This window comes from Zootoca vivipara, chromosome 7, assembly GCF_965207765.1.
Source record: "Zootoca vivipara chromosome 7, rZooViv2.hap1.1, whole genome shotgun sequence".
Lineage (NCBI taxonomy): Eukaryota > Metazoa > Chordata > Lepidosauria > Squamata > Lacertidae > Zootoca > Zootoca vivipara.
Genome location: NC_142590.1, coordinates 87,836,262 through 87,851,631, shown reverse-complemented (window position 1 = coordinate 87,851,631; position 15,370 = coordinate 87,836,262). Strand labels below are relative to the sequence as shown.

The 15,370-nt window shown below is 45.5% G+C and overlaps 1 protein-coding gene across 1 annotated transcript in view; it reads left to right on the top strand.

Annotated features, from left to right (window-relative positions):
* The window catches only part of NKAIN4 (sodium/potassium transporting ATPase interacting 4), a 90,439-nt gene extending 78,251 nt beyond the window's left edge, over nucleotides 1-12,188 (top strand). Inside the window, exons 6-7 of the mRNA XM_035121708.3 lie at nucleotides 6,604-6,688; nucleotides 9,173-12,188. Coding sequence (XP_034977599.1) covers nucleotides 6,604-6,688; nucleotides 9,173-9,182 — 95 coding nt within the window. The 3' untranslated portion in view covers nucleotides 9,183-12,188. The remainder of the gene's footprint in view (nucleotides 1-6,603; nucleotides 6,689-9,172) is intronic.
* The last annotated feature ends 3,182 nt before the right edge of the window (nucleotides 12,189-15,370 follow it).

Here is a 15,370-nt window from a genome sequence, read left to right as displayed (position 1 = left end):
TTATTTCGAGTGGAATAGTGCAAGTGCTTTACCAAATTCTGGGGTGGGTGGAAAGAGCACTTACCCCAGCAATCTCTCTTTGAAACTGTCTAAAAGATGTGTTCTTCACGGTGGTTTTATTGATCAGCGTTGCGTCAGAAGCTGGCCTTTAAATTTACAACGCTCTAAAATGCCTGTAATGAACAGCTTGAACCACTTTCATTGCCATCCCCCCCCCCTTAGTTAGGCTAATATATCTGTACTTGGTCGAGAACTGAGCTTAGGAAGATGCTAAGATACTTTGCATGTTACTAGCAGATAGGAGAGATTTTTTTTTTCCTTGGGGTGGGGTGAGTCTATGTTAGTGGTAGCCAACTTGATACTTTCCAGATGTTGGTGGACTAGCTCCCATCAGCCCCCAGCCAGTGTGACCAATGACAATGAAAGTTGTAGTCCAATAACATCTGGAGGTACCAACTTCTGAAGGCATCGTCTGGTCCTCCAAATATTTTTAGATTGCAACTCCCATCATCCCTGACCATTGACCTCCTTGGCTGGGGACGATGGTTGGTGGAGTCCAGTAACACCTAGTTCCCCACACTGATTATGGACTTAAAATCTATCATTGTTGCTTGAGCATGTGCTTAAGACAGTGATGGCGAACCTATGACACGCGTGTTAGACGTGACACGCAGAGCCCTCACTGCTGGCACGCGCTCCATCGGCCCATTCACACTGTTGTTGTGTCCCCCCCATTTGTTCTCCCGCTCCTCCTACAGCTTGTCTCCGCTAGAGCTTGTCTCCGCTGTTAAAACCCAGATCCTTTTTTGTTGCTGTTGTTGCTGGTAGCCAGAGATTGGTTTTTTTAACCTTTTCTGTGCTGTTTTTTTTTCTGGCGCTTTGGCAGACTATGATTGGGTGTAACAGCGTTCGTTTTTTAACCCGTTCTGTGCTGGGTTTTTTGGCGCTTTGGCAGACTATGTCGGTGCTGCGTGTTAGTTCCAGCAAAGGTATTATTCGTCATTTATTTCTGTTCTCTTCCCCCCCCCCCAAAAAAAGCGCAGCAGCTTTGGGGAATCCCCCCCCAAAAGCAAAGCAACTTTTGCACACACACCCCAAAAAAACATCCAAAAACTTTGGTCAGCAGCTCCCCCCCAAAAGCTCAACAACTCTGGACACTTTGTGATAAATAAGGGGGTTTTGGTTTGGTTTGGTTAAATAATTAGTTTTTGGTTTATTAAATACAGTTATATATTACAATGATACATTTTTGTTATTTAAACTATAAACTATAAATATCACAAAATTATGATTTTTCTCGAAGTGACACACCACCCGAGTTATGCTCGGTTTTTGGGTGAATTTTGACACACCAAGCTCAAAAGGTTGCCCATCACTGGCTTAAGACGTGAAATCTCCCCAAGAGGGCAAATGTTGAATTGAATTTGTGAAGCAATCTTAGTGTCCAAATCCTAGCTACAGTTACATAATCTGACCACGTTCAGCCAGTTCATTGGTAACCTCAAGACTTGATTGCTGCAATGTACTCTGTGTGGGGCTGCCCTCGGAGGTGGTTCAGAAGCTGCGGCTATTGCAAAATGCTACTGTGAGGTTGCTGCCTTGAGCTAACTGTTGCCAACATAGTACACCTTTGTTGAAGCAGCTGCACTGTCTGCTTATACGCCACCGGGCAGGGTTCGAGGTCTTCTTACTTACTTACAAAATCCTAAACAACTCTCTCCTTCAACCTCTTTGCCAAGCTATTGCCTTCTATGGTAGAGAACCCTTTGGAGGCACAAATAGAGCTCAATATTTGCCTTCTGGCCCCAAGTAATGGGGTGTCAGTGTAGGGGGCTCTTTTAACATGAAATTCATTTTACTCTTTGCTCCAACCATCTGTAATTTCAGGTGCATGTTTAAGACCTTGGTGTTTACCCACACCTGTTCTGAACAAAATCCCAGAATTAATGGATGGATTAATAATTAAATAAAGACACAATTAAACCACTAATCATTAATTAATTCTTGCCCGCCGATCATATTCCGATGTCATGCTGCTATTTTAACCATGTTATTTTGGGTGTATGTTTTAACACTTTTGGTTCTCTGTACGCTGCTCTGATATTTCATAACTTGAGCAATATATATATATATATATAAAGAGAGAGGTGGAGAAGAGAGAAGTGGGAAATAACTTGTAATTTAATCAACCAAAGCTCCCACTTATTGCTGGAGAAAAAAGCCAGATTGATAATTTTGGCTGTGGTTTGGTTAAAGGATTTTGTTGTTTTGGGTGTGTGTGTGTGTGTGTGTGTGTGTGTGTGTGTGTGTGTGTGTGATATCATAGATATATGATATATGGTGTGTGTGTGTGTGTGTGTGTGTGTGTGTGTGTGTGTGTGTGTGTGTGTGTGTTTTAAATAACTATGGCTATATATTTGCAATAAAACTTTGATGGGGGTAGGGCGGAAGTCGATCAGGCTGGCTAGGTGAGGGAGGGTGAATCTCAAGAGAAAATCTAATAAAATAAAAAGAGATGTCACTGAGCTGTTGGGGGGGTGATTTATTGAGAAATTCACAGCAGCTAATTTCAGCGCCCCCCCCCCCACCTTCCCCAGCAAATCCTTTCCCCCTCCCCTCTTCCGGCATTCCAATTCCGAAATGCCAGCCTCAATAATTAACACTGACAAACCATCAATATTTCACACTCTCAGCAGTAGAGCCTTCCAGTGACCTCAGCCAATTTGAGCTGCCTTTTAATTTTCTCTCCCATTTGTGGGTTTCTTTGAAAATACTCCTTCGCTCTGGAGCAGGAAGTTGCTATAAGCGCAGAGGTGCCTTGCCAGGCGCTAACACAATTTGCATGCCATTGTGGGGGTGGGGGGTGGGGGAGGCGGAAACAATAACACAGCCCGCTATTCACACATTACTCAGTTAGGGAGTAATAGTTCAACAACTGGGACCTGCATTATAATGTTGCAGCGCAGAGTTGGCCTGTTCAGGGTTTCAATTGGCCACCCATCGCCTTTCCTGGGATACTTCTTGTTGGCACCTGTCTGTCTCAATAGACAATGGAGTGCACTTCCGGGGGTGAAGTCAAACTGCCGTTTTAGCAGCACCAAAGTGGCCTCTCCGGGGCGCAAACCTGAGCAGTGTGTATGGAGGTCCTGGGCTGCCCAGATGACACGATCCCCCTCTCGGCCTCGTTGATATGGTCCAAAGGAGAGCAGACCAATATGATTTGCACCAGCTTAGCAGCAGGAGTTGCCAAAAGCAGGCATACAATGCATGATCCAACCATCTTAGGAACTCCATTCTGGGTTTGCCCCTTAGCCTTTTCTTCTCCCAAAGATATCCCACAGTGCAGCAGTGGTTTAGGACCAGAGTTTTCCTTCTCCTAGGTGGGCTCCCTTCCCAGGTTGATGAGCCCCAACTGCCCCTCACTTCTCTCTACAGCGCATGCAGAAACCACCTTCTTGACCGTTGGACCCACTCTTGGTCTTGCCCGCTCAATCCACCAGAGCCTGTCTTCTCATGCAGGGGAAGTCCCTAAGTCACTGAGATTTGAGACTCATCAGCCACCCTCATTTAGCCAGCCAGTTGAAGCCATTTCCTAGGGTGCGACAGCTGTCGCACATTGACAGCTGATAATAATGCTAATAATAATAATAATAATAATAATAATAATAATAATAATAATAATTTATTTATTCATTCCCCGCCCATCTGGCTGGTTTTCCCCAGCCACTCTGGGCGGCTTCCAACAAAATATTAAAATACAGAAATCCATCAAACATTAAAAGCTTCCCTAAACAGGGCTGCCTTGAGATGCCTTCTAAAGGTCTGGTAATGGTTGTTCTCTTTGACCTCTGGTGGGAGGGCATTCCACAGGGTGGGTGCCACTACCGAGAAGGCCCTCTGCCTGGTTCCCTGTAACTTGGCTTCTCATAGCAAGGGAACTGCCAGAAGGCCCTCGGTGCTGGACCTCAATGTCCGGGCAGAATGATGGGGGTGGAGATGCTCCTTCAGGTATACTGGGCCGAGGCCATTTAGGGCTTTAAAGGTCTGCAGCAACACTTTGAATTGTGCCCGGAAATGTACTGGGAGCCAATGTAGGTCTTTCAGAACTGGTGTTATGTGGTTTCAGCGGCCACTCCCAGTCACCAGTCTAGCTGCCGCATTCTAGATTACAGTACAGTAGTTGTAGTTTCCGGGTCACCTTCATAGGTAGCCCCACGTAGAGCGCATTGCAGTAGTCCAAGCGGGAGATAACCAGAGCCCACCACTCTGGCAAGACAGTCCATGGACAGGTAGGGTCTCAGCCTGCGTACCAGATGGAGCTGGGGTGGGCCAGAGGAACGAGGACTTCAAGAGCTGTTCTCAGACCCCAAGGCCTCTCAGACCTTCCAGCAGCTGGGCTGGAACCCCAAATCTTGAGCCACTGAATCACTGTGATAAGTGTGGAAAGGAAGCGATTCATTTCTGGATTGTTTTACTGGTGCCTGACCAAAAGAAGTACGTTGTAGTCCTGGGCGGTTGCTTCATCCTGGAAGTCCACATTGCCAGCATTTCCATTTTAAGTGTTTATTTATTTTATTGCATTTATATCCCAATGTTTTCTCCAAGGAACTCAAGTTGGTGCACGTGGTTCTGCCCCATCTCATTTAATCTCCCGCAACAATCCTGAGAAGTAGGTTAGGCTGAGAGGCAGTGATGGGCCCAAAGTCACCCACTGAGCTTCATGGCTGAATGGGGGATTCAAACCCTGGTCTCCCAGGTCACAGCCCAACACCCTAACCACTACACCACACTGACTTTCTTGATAGGAGTTTGCAAGGAACCCAGGGAACAAACTAGCCAAGCATGGTTACAGGTAGGTAGCCGTGTTGGTCTGGATCGAAGTAAAATAAAAAAAATTCCTTCAGTAGCACCTTAAAGACCAACTAAGTTTTTATTTTGGTATGAGCTTTCGTGTGCACGCACACTTCTTCAGATACAGTGAAATGGAAGTTTCCAGGCACTTATGTAGAGAAGGGGTGGGGAGGGGTGGGGATGGGGAGGGGGGATCACTCAGAAGGGTGGTGGAAATGGGTGATTGACTGACTGATAGCTGTTGATGACCGCAAACGACTGCAAATGGTTTTGCATGAAAAAGCAAGGGTTGAGATGGCTGAAGATCGCTTATCATGTATAATGAGATAAAAATCCGATATATCTGTTCAAACCAGGTCCCTCCATGGTTTTGAGCTTGGTGATAAGTTGCAATTCAGCAACTTCTCTTTCCAGTCTATTTCTGAAATTCCTTTGTAGTAAGACAGCTACTTTGAGGTCTTGTATAGAATGTCCTGGGAGATTGAAGTGTTCTCCTACTGGTTTTTCTGTCTTCTGGTTCCTGATGTCAGATTTATGTCCATTTATCCTTTGGCGTAGGGTTTGGCCTGTTTGTCCAATATAGAGAGCTGAAGGGCACTGTTGGCATTTGATGGCATTCACAATGTTAGAAGATGAGCAATTAAATAGTCCTGAGATGGTATGTTGGATGTTGTTGGGGCCAGTAATGGTGTTGTCTGGGTGTATGTGGCAGCAAAGTTGGCATCTGGGTTTATTGCAGGCTCTGGTACCAGTGTCCATGTTAAGTCACATGGACACTGGTACCAGAGCCTGCAATAAACCCAGATGCCAACTTTGCTGCCACATACACCCAGACAACACCATTACTGGCCCCAACAACATCCAACATACCATCTCAGGACTATTTAATTGCTCATCTTCTAACATTGTGAATGCCATCAAATGCCAACAGTGCCCTTCAGCTCTCTATATTGGACAAACAGGCCAAACCCTACGCCAAAGGATAAATGGACATAAATCTGACATCAGGAACCAGAAGACAGAAAAACCAGTAGGAGAACACTTCAATCTCCCAGGACATTCTATACAAGACCTCAAAGTAGCTGTCTTACTACAAAAGAATTTCAGAAATAGACTGGAAAGAGAAGTTGCTGAATTGCAACTTATCACCAAGCTCAAAACCATGGAGGGACCTGGTTTGAACAGAGATATCGGATTTTTATCTCATTATACATGATAAGCGATCTTCAGCCATCTCAACCCTTGCTTTTTCATGCAAAACCATTTGCAGTCGTTTGCGGTCATCAACAGCTATCAGTCAGTCAATCACCCATTTCCACCACCCTTCTGAGTGATCCCCCCTCCCCATCCCCACCCCTCCCCACCCCTTCTCTACATAAGTGCCTGGAAACTTCCATTTCACTGTATCTGAAGAAGTGTGCATGCACACGAAAGCTCATACCAAAATAAAAACTTAGTTGGTCTTTAAGGTGCTACTGAAGGAATTTTTTTTATTTAGCCAAGCATGGTTACATCCAATTAATTTCAGTGGAGGTGAGTGAAGCGTGTCCTTTAGTCTCCCATTGAAATCGCATGTGCTTAAATTTGGCAGGATTCTGCCCTCAGGCCTTGCTGGTGAGCACCTTTGTATTTGGTCTTTTCCACACACACCCCTCACCCTTTGGTTTACTGTTTGCCATCTTCACCCTCCTTCTGTTTTGTTTCAACCATACCATTGTTTTATGCATGAGTTTTGGATTTTCTTTCTTTCAGTTGATTTCATTGGTGGATTTGACCCATTCCCTCTCTACCATGTCAATGAAAAGCCATCCAACCTTTTGTTCAAGCAGACATACCTGTAAGTATGGGCCCCTCCAGACGTCTTTGTACTGATTTGTACTCAGGATGGTAACCGGGACGGATACATGTTGGACTCTCTGCTTGTGGCTGGAAAGGTTTCAGAGTGGACATACTGCTCCATTTCAAATTGGGGCATGGTCCATGGGTTCCCTGCTGGAATCCTGCAACAAATATTCCCAGGTCTGTTTTCGTCCTGCTTCTGTTATGCGATAATGCAAGACTGGCCCTCCAAACATCATTGGGGAACATTGGGGAAACATTGGAGAACAACTTAAAAAGTGGAGTGATGTTTGTACACCCCAGTATAAATCCACCACAAATGCCCCATTATGATTGGAGACTGATGTTCCAATCATAACAGATAGGCCAAAGTAAAAAGGTTAAAGGACTCCTGGACGGTTAAGTCCAGTCAAAGGCAACTATGGGGTTCCGGCGCTCATCTCGCTTTCAGGCTGAGGGAGCCGGCGTTTGTCCACAGTTTTCCTGGTCATGTGACCAGCATGACTAAACCACTACTGGCGCACAGAGGACCATGATGAGTGCCAGAGCGCACGGAAATGCCATTTACCTTCCCGCCGCAGCGGTACCTATTTATCTACTTGCACTGGCATGCTTTCGAACTGCTAGGTTGGCAGGAGCTGGGACAGAGCAACGGGAGCTCACTCCGTCGCAGGGGTTCGAACCGCCAACCTTCCAATCGGCAAGCCCAAGAGGCTCAGTGGTTTAGACCTCAGTGTCACCCGCGTCCCTACAGGGAGGCCAACAGTAGGTGGAGCCACAGCTAATTCTGCTTTTGTGTCCCTCCTCTTCCCTGTTGAGTTCTACAAGGGCAGTGCTTAGACTTAAGGACTGCCTCTTGTTGCAAAAAACTCCCAAGGCATGGATAGTCTAAGGCACTCTCCCTCCCATCCTGCGAGAAGCATATAGCCATCATGATGACAAGAATCTAAGAGGAGCCCAATGGCGCGTCTAGGCCAGCATCCTGTTCTCATAGTGTCCAGCCAAGACTAGAAGCCACCAACAGCCTAATCATTCACAAATTTGCCTCACCCCCATTCAAGGATGTCAAAGTTGGCGACCGTCACTACGTCCTGTGGCAGAGAATTCCATAAGCGAACTGTGCTCAGCGTGAATTAAGTGCTTGCTTTTGTCGCTCCGGAATCTCGTTTTGTGACGGGCGCCAACAGTTTGCAAAAATGGCCTGAGGTCAGCTCTTCAACGCCGACACCTTTGGGTTTTGTTGGTTTTGGTCCGGAAGTGTATTTCCCCCCATTCTGACACTGTGTTTAGATTGATGAGGCAAGAGATTAAATATTGATTTCCAGCACTGTAGGTTTTGCAAGGAGGGAATATGCAATGCCTCCGGAGGATCCGAGGCAGCGCCTTTGATTTACTAATCCAGCGGAAGAAAGCTTGAAGCTGAAGTAGAACAAAATGTACTTGGGGGGGGGGTGTTTCTCTTTTTTGTGTGTGTGTGTGTGGCTGGGTTGGAGGACCCCCAAAAAGGTGCAGTGTAGATTCAAAGGACAATCCTATGAAGGTCTACATGGAGTAGGAGTGTCCGGGGTCCATGTGTCAGTGGCAAGCTGGACCAGAGACACAGGGAGGGAGGCTGGGGAGACGCGTCATGGCCTAAGAGTAGAACAACAGGCATTTTTCTAGTAGGATTAGTAATAGGTAGCATTTTCTGAAGATACACCTCTTTACCCTCGCCTGAGATATGTGCTTCAGGACCCCACCTTATTCTGAATTTAATTCTGAATTTTAAAATGCTGTAACCTTTCCTGGGACATACCAGTGAAAACCAGATGATACATTTTAAAACGATAATACCACCTGCCTAATTAGTGGTACATGCAGGCAGGCATGCAGCCGAAGAAATATTACACCTCCTGTGTGTGTTGTGAGAGTCTCACAATCGCACAGAAACGTGTTCAGAATTCAGCACCTCAATAACCTCGACTTGCACTTGTTTCTCGATTGTTTCCTGCTTAAATAAAGTTACTAGTCCTCGGGACTGCAATTGTAATGCAGAGGGGCCAAGCTGGGTGCACTCTTTGAAAATGGTGTGGAGGCTGAGCAGCATTTCCAAGCAACGAGGGGAAGGAGTTTCATTGGCCTGCGTAGCTCCTTGACTGCCATTTTGCCCCTCCCCATGCTCAGTGATGGCCACACACATGTGCTAAATTTACATATTGCATATTTCACATATACGTTTTTGTTTAAAATATATTTTACGTAAAAATATTATTTTTTTAAAAAAAATCAAAGGCAGAATTCTAGGTGTTTGAGGGGTGCAGCAGGGAGAGAAAGGCTCTTTCTACAATATACCATGCCCTGTTAATGCCTTACTTCGCTCAGTTTAGATACTCTTAATGGGAGGAGGGTATTTGAGGAAAGGCATCCTGACAAACTGCTTTTGAGTATGTGCCATATTCTGAGCTCTCATCCGATGCCTTTCCTTCCTTCCTACTTTCTGCAGGCCTGCGTAAGTGACGAGGATCCAGAGTCTGCACAGACTGAAACCATCCATCCAAGATTCCCCAAATGCCGGATGTCCCAGATGCAAAGAGATGGGAAACACATTCCACTTGAAAGAAACACAAAAACACAGACACACATGCAGATACGCACATACACAACAAGATGACTGAACTCCAACAAGTGGGCATTCAGGCCCAAATATCGTTTTGCTGGCCAGCCACTCATGCCAATGTCTCTTCAATGTGCTAGCTCATTAGTGGACTTGCAGGTTTTGCTGTGAATGAATGAATGAATGAATGAATGAATGAATGAATGAATCGGGGAGGAAATACTGTTTCCCTTCCCCACACCACTCCATTGAGAATCAGAAGAAGGTATTTGGAGAATCTCAACTTGACTCTGTAGCACACATCTTTCGCAGGAGCGCCCTTGAGTGCTGTTCACTTCCAAGGTATCATTGCTTCCACTTCGTTGTGACAAATGGACTGATCCAGTGGAGATTGGTGCCTATTCAGATAGGTAGGGTGGAATACAGGGAGGCCAACAATAGGTGGCACTAGAGAGCATAGCTGAGCCAATGACAGGCAGGACCAACTAATTCTGCTTTTGTCCCCACCCTCTTTCTCTACAGTTCTTCCCACTCCCCCAAACTCCAAACCTACTTCAAACTGTTTCACCTTACCGTTTCCCATAATGGACAACGTGTTGGTTGAACTTGCAAGTTCCTTGGTGGTGGTGGGGTTTTTTTTAGATGTCATGGGAAAACTATTTAGAACCCAATTCTATGTTATTCTGGCTCTCTGTACCCTCATTCATTAAGGTCTGCAGAGATGTGGAGAACTATGATGTCCGTCAGCCCAAGCAGGCATGACCAATGGCTAGGGATGATAGGAGCTGTAGTTAAGCTGTATCTGGAGGACCAAAGGTTCCATCCATATGGTCTATTGCTTGGGTGGCTACCTGGCGAGCCCCTTTGCTGGATCCATCCTCCAAAGCTATTTTTAGCTGGCTTTCAGTGGGCCTATCTCATTCTAACTGCAATGAGGTACAAAGCATCAAGTTTCTGCACTTGTAACAAGACATCCCTCACTTAGTACAGTAGATCTCCAAAAACATATAGCTCATCCGTGGATATCATGGGCCATGTCAGATTTCTCAAGCCTTTCGCGCTAGAAGGATCCCAAGATTGATCTTTGTCCGAATGTTTTCTTCATTCTTGTGGTCTTATAAAGGGATTAGATAAATTCATGGGTGGGCTATGTCCATAACAGCAGCTGTCAGTCATGTTGGCATTCCTCCAGGCTGAGAGACAGCTTGCCAGTGAGTTCCAGTTGCTGGGGGGCAACAGAGAAGACTATTTCCTTCACGCCGTGCTTGGGGACTTTTCAAAGGCCTCTGATCAGCCAGTGTGAGCAACAGGATGCTCGGCTAGGACTTTTGGACTGACCTAAGCAGATACTCATCTTACCTCATTGCCCACAGAAAAAGTCTCGTGCCATATATATTGTGGCTGAGAGTTTTCTCCTGTTCTTTCGCTTCCTTGTAACAGCCCCCTCCCCAAACCGATGGCTCCATATCCCACCCTTTCTTACTGTCCCTGCACTGCTTCCCCTTCTCTACAATTCACACCTACTCCATGCCAAGTCTACCTGCTGCCTTCCATCCTCATCCCAGAGCACAATTCCCACGCTGAAGCTGCCCTCAGGTCTCCTTCAGCCGTCAATACCACTTTTTAGCTCCCCCCCCCCGGATTATTACTTTTTGGATCCCACGGATACCGAAGCAGAGCAGAACATTTTCTGGTTAACACACGCATGCACATTCTCCTACGTCAGCTCTCTCTCTCGATTTGCAACCATGCCCACCGACAATGCCCTTTGTGCTAAATGGGGACGGGGAGTCGACTTTACTACACAACTTCACCACTTGCGAAGGTCCGAGCTCTGGACTGTTGTCTGCAAAACCAAGTGGCTTTTTGAGAATCCTGGTGCATAGCAAGGCGGCAAGTGTTTCAAGCAAAAGGGCGCCTCTCTGCAGAATTCTTCCAACTGCTGTGATGCTAAGACCCTGCATCTGTCATAGGCAACCCACATGTGCCTTTAAAAATAAAAAAAGTTAATCTGCAACAGTCATATCACAGGGACCTTCCAGATGCTAAAAAGGAGAAAGGAAGGAAGGAAGGAAGGAAGGAAGGAAGGAAGGAAGGAAGGAAGGAAGGAAGGAAGGAAGGAAGGAACAAAGGAAGGAACAAGTATCCTTTCTTTCTTTCTTTAACATTCTTCTCTGGGTTGAGAAGCCAGGCGACTGATGCTCAAATATGACATTGTGTGAATCTGATTGTGGGCTACTTAAGAGCCATGTCGAGTTTCAGGACTCCCTTCTTCTCAGCCTTGCAAGATAGCTATGCCCTGCCTGTGCCACAGCTGGAGGCAGGAATGCTTCTGAATACCAGTTGCTGCAAACCACAAGAGGGTAGAGTTACTCTTGTGCTCATGTCCTGCTCCCTGGTTTCCCACAGGCATTACGGTTGGACACTGTGAGAACTGGACGCTGGACTAGATGGGCCATTGGCCTGATCCAGCAGGCTCTTCTTATCTTCTTAAGAGCGAAGATCCACATTCACAGGCAGACAGCTTCTGCCCTCTCCCCTCTCCATTAAGCCATATAACCTATAGGGTTATGCTAGTGACCACGAGCCATGACTTGCATGCCTGCACCTCTGAAGAGGGCCACAACGGTCCAAGGAGAAAGCACGAAGGAAACACACAAGCAAATCGTCATAGTGGTGCAGGACACAAGGGTGCCAAGGATCGGGACCACCATTCAGCCCATTGCATTGGTTTGGTTGAGCAGACATTTCCATGTGATCTGGCCTCGTGTTCTGTGAAGGGCTCCATGGTGAAGTCCTCTAGAAGACAGTAGGGGTTTTTTTGGTTTGTTTGTTTTTAATTAGCATGATTCTTCTCTCTGTTCTTTGTTACCGTTCTAATAAATTAATGCTTTAAATACACAAACCTCATTTGACGTCCATCATTCAAGCGTTTTTTGATCAAACATCACAGATATTGTCTTCTCCTGTCCCCCTCAAGGATGGTGACAATCCAGTTCTCCATAGCACGGTTGAGAGGGAATACTGTAATTGCTAGAGAGGGGAGGAGGCAGATATAGTGCCGTTTGCAATTTTTTCTCTGATTGGAAATAAGGCTAGATGAGGATTCTGGAATCACCTTTCCACACAGCCAAATCATTTCTGCAAAGATCCTCAGTTAAGCTCAGTTCAAGATCAGTTTGGTATTTACTAGCTTTCTTTATAATTCGGGGGGGGGCTCACCTTTTCCCCAAGCACTGTGTTGGCTGATGAGTGATGATGGCACATGTGCATCTCATTACATTGCCCCTTAAAAATTGTAGTTTTCAATGCACCCTTCAAAAAATAACAACATACCAGGGAACAAAAATCATGTTATCAGTGCTTCTACCCTCCCACCAAGGATCTCAGGGGATCCCTTCCCTTTGGAAGATACCTGGTGAGCTCTTCCCTTGGATGAGTTTCAAACTTTTCTCATCCTCAGAGCCCTTCTGAAATTTGTCCATTTAATCAGCCTTGTTTCCCCATTAATCCCTCTATCACAGGCATCCCCAAACTGTGGCCCTCCAGATGTTTTGGCCTACAACTCCCATGATCCCTAGCTAAGAGGACCAGTGGTCAGGGATGATGAGAATTGTAGTCCAAAACATCTGGAGGGCCGAAGTTTGGGGATGCCTGTAATAGACCAAGTTGGGGGAAATTGCTTTGGAAAAAATGTATTAAGGGGAACTGCATACTGTATTTACTCAAATCTAATGCTCAGCTTTTTTGGTCAAATTACGTTGCTAAAATTAAGGTGCGCATTAGATTTGGTGGCACATTTACAGTCACCAGCAAATACTCTTTTGGTTTCAAGATTCTGAAATTGGAGGTGCACATTACATTCGATGGTGCATTAGACTCAAGTAAATACGGCATAAAATTGTGTATAGTGGGATCAATCTGAATTAAAGTGCGACATGAGGGCTTTTCTTGAAAATACATCGCAAATTGAAGCAGAACTGTGGAGGACTGAACTTAAACATTGGCAAAAGGGAAAACTGAGAGAAACCAACATTAGCAGATCTACCCAACCTAAATGTTGAGCCAGGAAATATCTCCCTGGGGAAATGGCACTTGATCTGTAATGCACCCAAGCATTTGAAGCTAGACAAATTCATATTCCGAACCAGGCAGTAAGAAGGCATGAATGAGGCTGCTCAGGTAAAGGCACCAGTTTTGTTACTTTGGTACCAAAAAGAAATTGTGCCAAATGAATGTTTTTCAGCAGACAGTATCATGAGCACACACACACACACACAAATAAAGCCACAAAATTTAAAATACAAAATTTCTCTATTGTGGTGGTAGAGAAGTTGCAAACTGTTCACTGTAGGGACATACTGTAGGGATGGAGATGAAATTTGATTCTGATCACATTTAAATGCAAATGGATAAAAATTTCCGAAACATGAGAATTGAAACACAATCATTCTTCAAAATTTGCAGTTGTCTGAACCAAAGAACAATTACAAACATGCACATATTAGATGTGCATAAAATGATTATATTCATGAAAACAAGATACAAAAATGAATTAGATTCGGAGAAATTGCTTGCAAAAATATGTATGTTAGTCACATTCCCTAACCAATTCCCCCAACCCTTCTTTGTAAGGCTTAGTTACCAAACCTCTGCTCATCTTAGTTGCTCTCCTCTGCACATGTTCCAACTTGTCAACACCCTTCTTAAATTGTGGTGCCCAGAACTGGACACGGCATTCCAGGTGTGGTCTGACCAAGGCAGAATTGAGTGTTGCTATTATCTCCCTTGATCTGGACACTACACTTTTGTTGATGCAGCATAGAACAGCTGTTGCATCACACTGTTGACTCATGTTAAGCTTGTGGTCTACTAAGACCCTTAGCTCCTCTTTCAGAATACAGTGGTACCTCTTGTTAAGAACTTAACCCGAGGTACCACTGTATTGGCCCATCTATCTCAGTATTATCAACAGTGACCAGACTTCTGCGTGCACCTCAGCAGCGGTACCCCGAGCTACATCGTAAAACAATAGTGGAATTGATCTAGAGCAGGGGTCAGCAAACTGTTTCAGCAGGGTGCCAGTCCACTGTCCCTCAGACCTTGTGGGGGGCTGGACTCTATTTTGGAGAGAGAGAGAGAGAGAGAGAGAGAGAGAGAGAGAGAGAAAAGAACCAATTCCTATGCCCCACAAATAACCCAGAGATGCATTTTAAATAAAAGGGCACATTCTACTCACGTAAAAACACGCTGATTCCCAGACTGTCCGCAGGCCAGATTTAGAGGGCGATTGGGCCGGATCCAGCCCCCGGGCTTTAGTTTGCCCACCCATGATCTAGGGCAATGATTATAAATACGGTCTTTTCTGTTCTGGACCAAGTTCATCATCTAAAGAGGAGGCTTATTACTAGGCTGATGCTGCCCTCTCCTGGAAAAAAGCAGATTACATGCACTCATGGTGTACTGCCCATTATAGCAAAGTGCCATGTTTGCCGTCCTGTGCCCCACTGTGGAAACATGGGTTGAATGTCGGGAGTGGAGTGGCGCTGTGCATGCAAACACATGCTATGTACAGCCCTCGCAGGCTCCTTCTCACTGAAGCCTGGTCCTGTTTAATTCCATGCTTTGACTTATCCTAAAGACAGGAGAAGTTAAAAGAATGCAGTGGGAATCAGAGATTTATTTATTCCATTTCTATCCCACTTTTTCCTCGAAGCCCCCCCCCCATTTAATCCCAACAATAACCCTGTGAGGTAGGCTAGCAGCGACTAGCCCAAAGTAATCCCAGTGTGAGCTTCATGGCCAAGTGGCAGTTCTTGAACCCTGGCCTCCCAGGTCTTAGTCTGACACACCATACACACTGTGCCTTTCAAAGCAACCCTAACCCAATTCACATTCCTCAACAATATACACAACCATCCTTTGAAATTCACACGTCTCCTAATTTTGCAATTCAGTGCCAAGTAATGTGTATAAAAGAAAGCTGCAGAAAGCTTTCTGCCGATTAAAGCGCAGAGTGTTTGAGGACCGGGACATTCGCAGGGAAGCCAAAATGCTTGTTTACAAAGCTATTGTACTACCAACCTT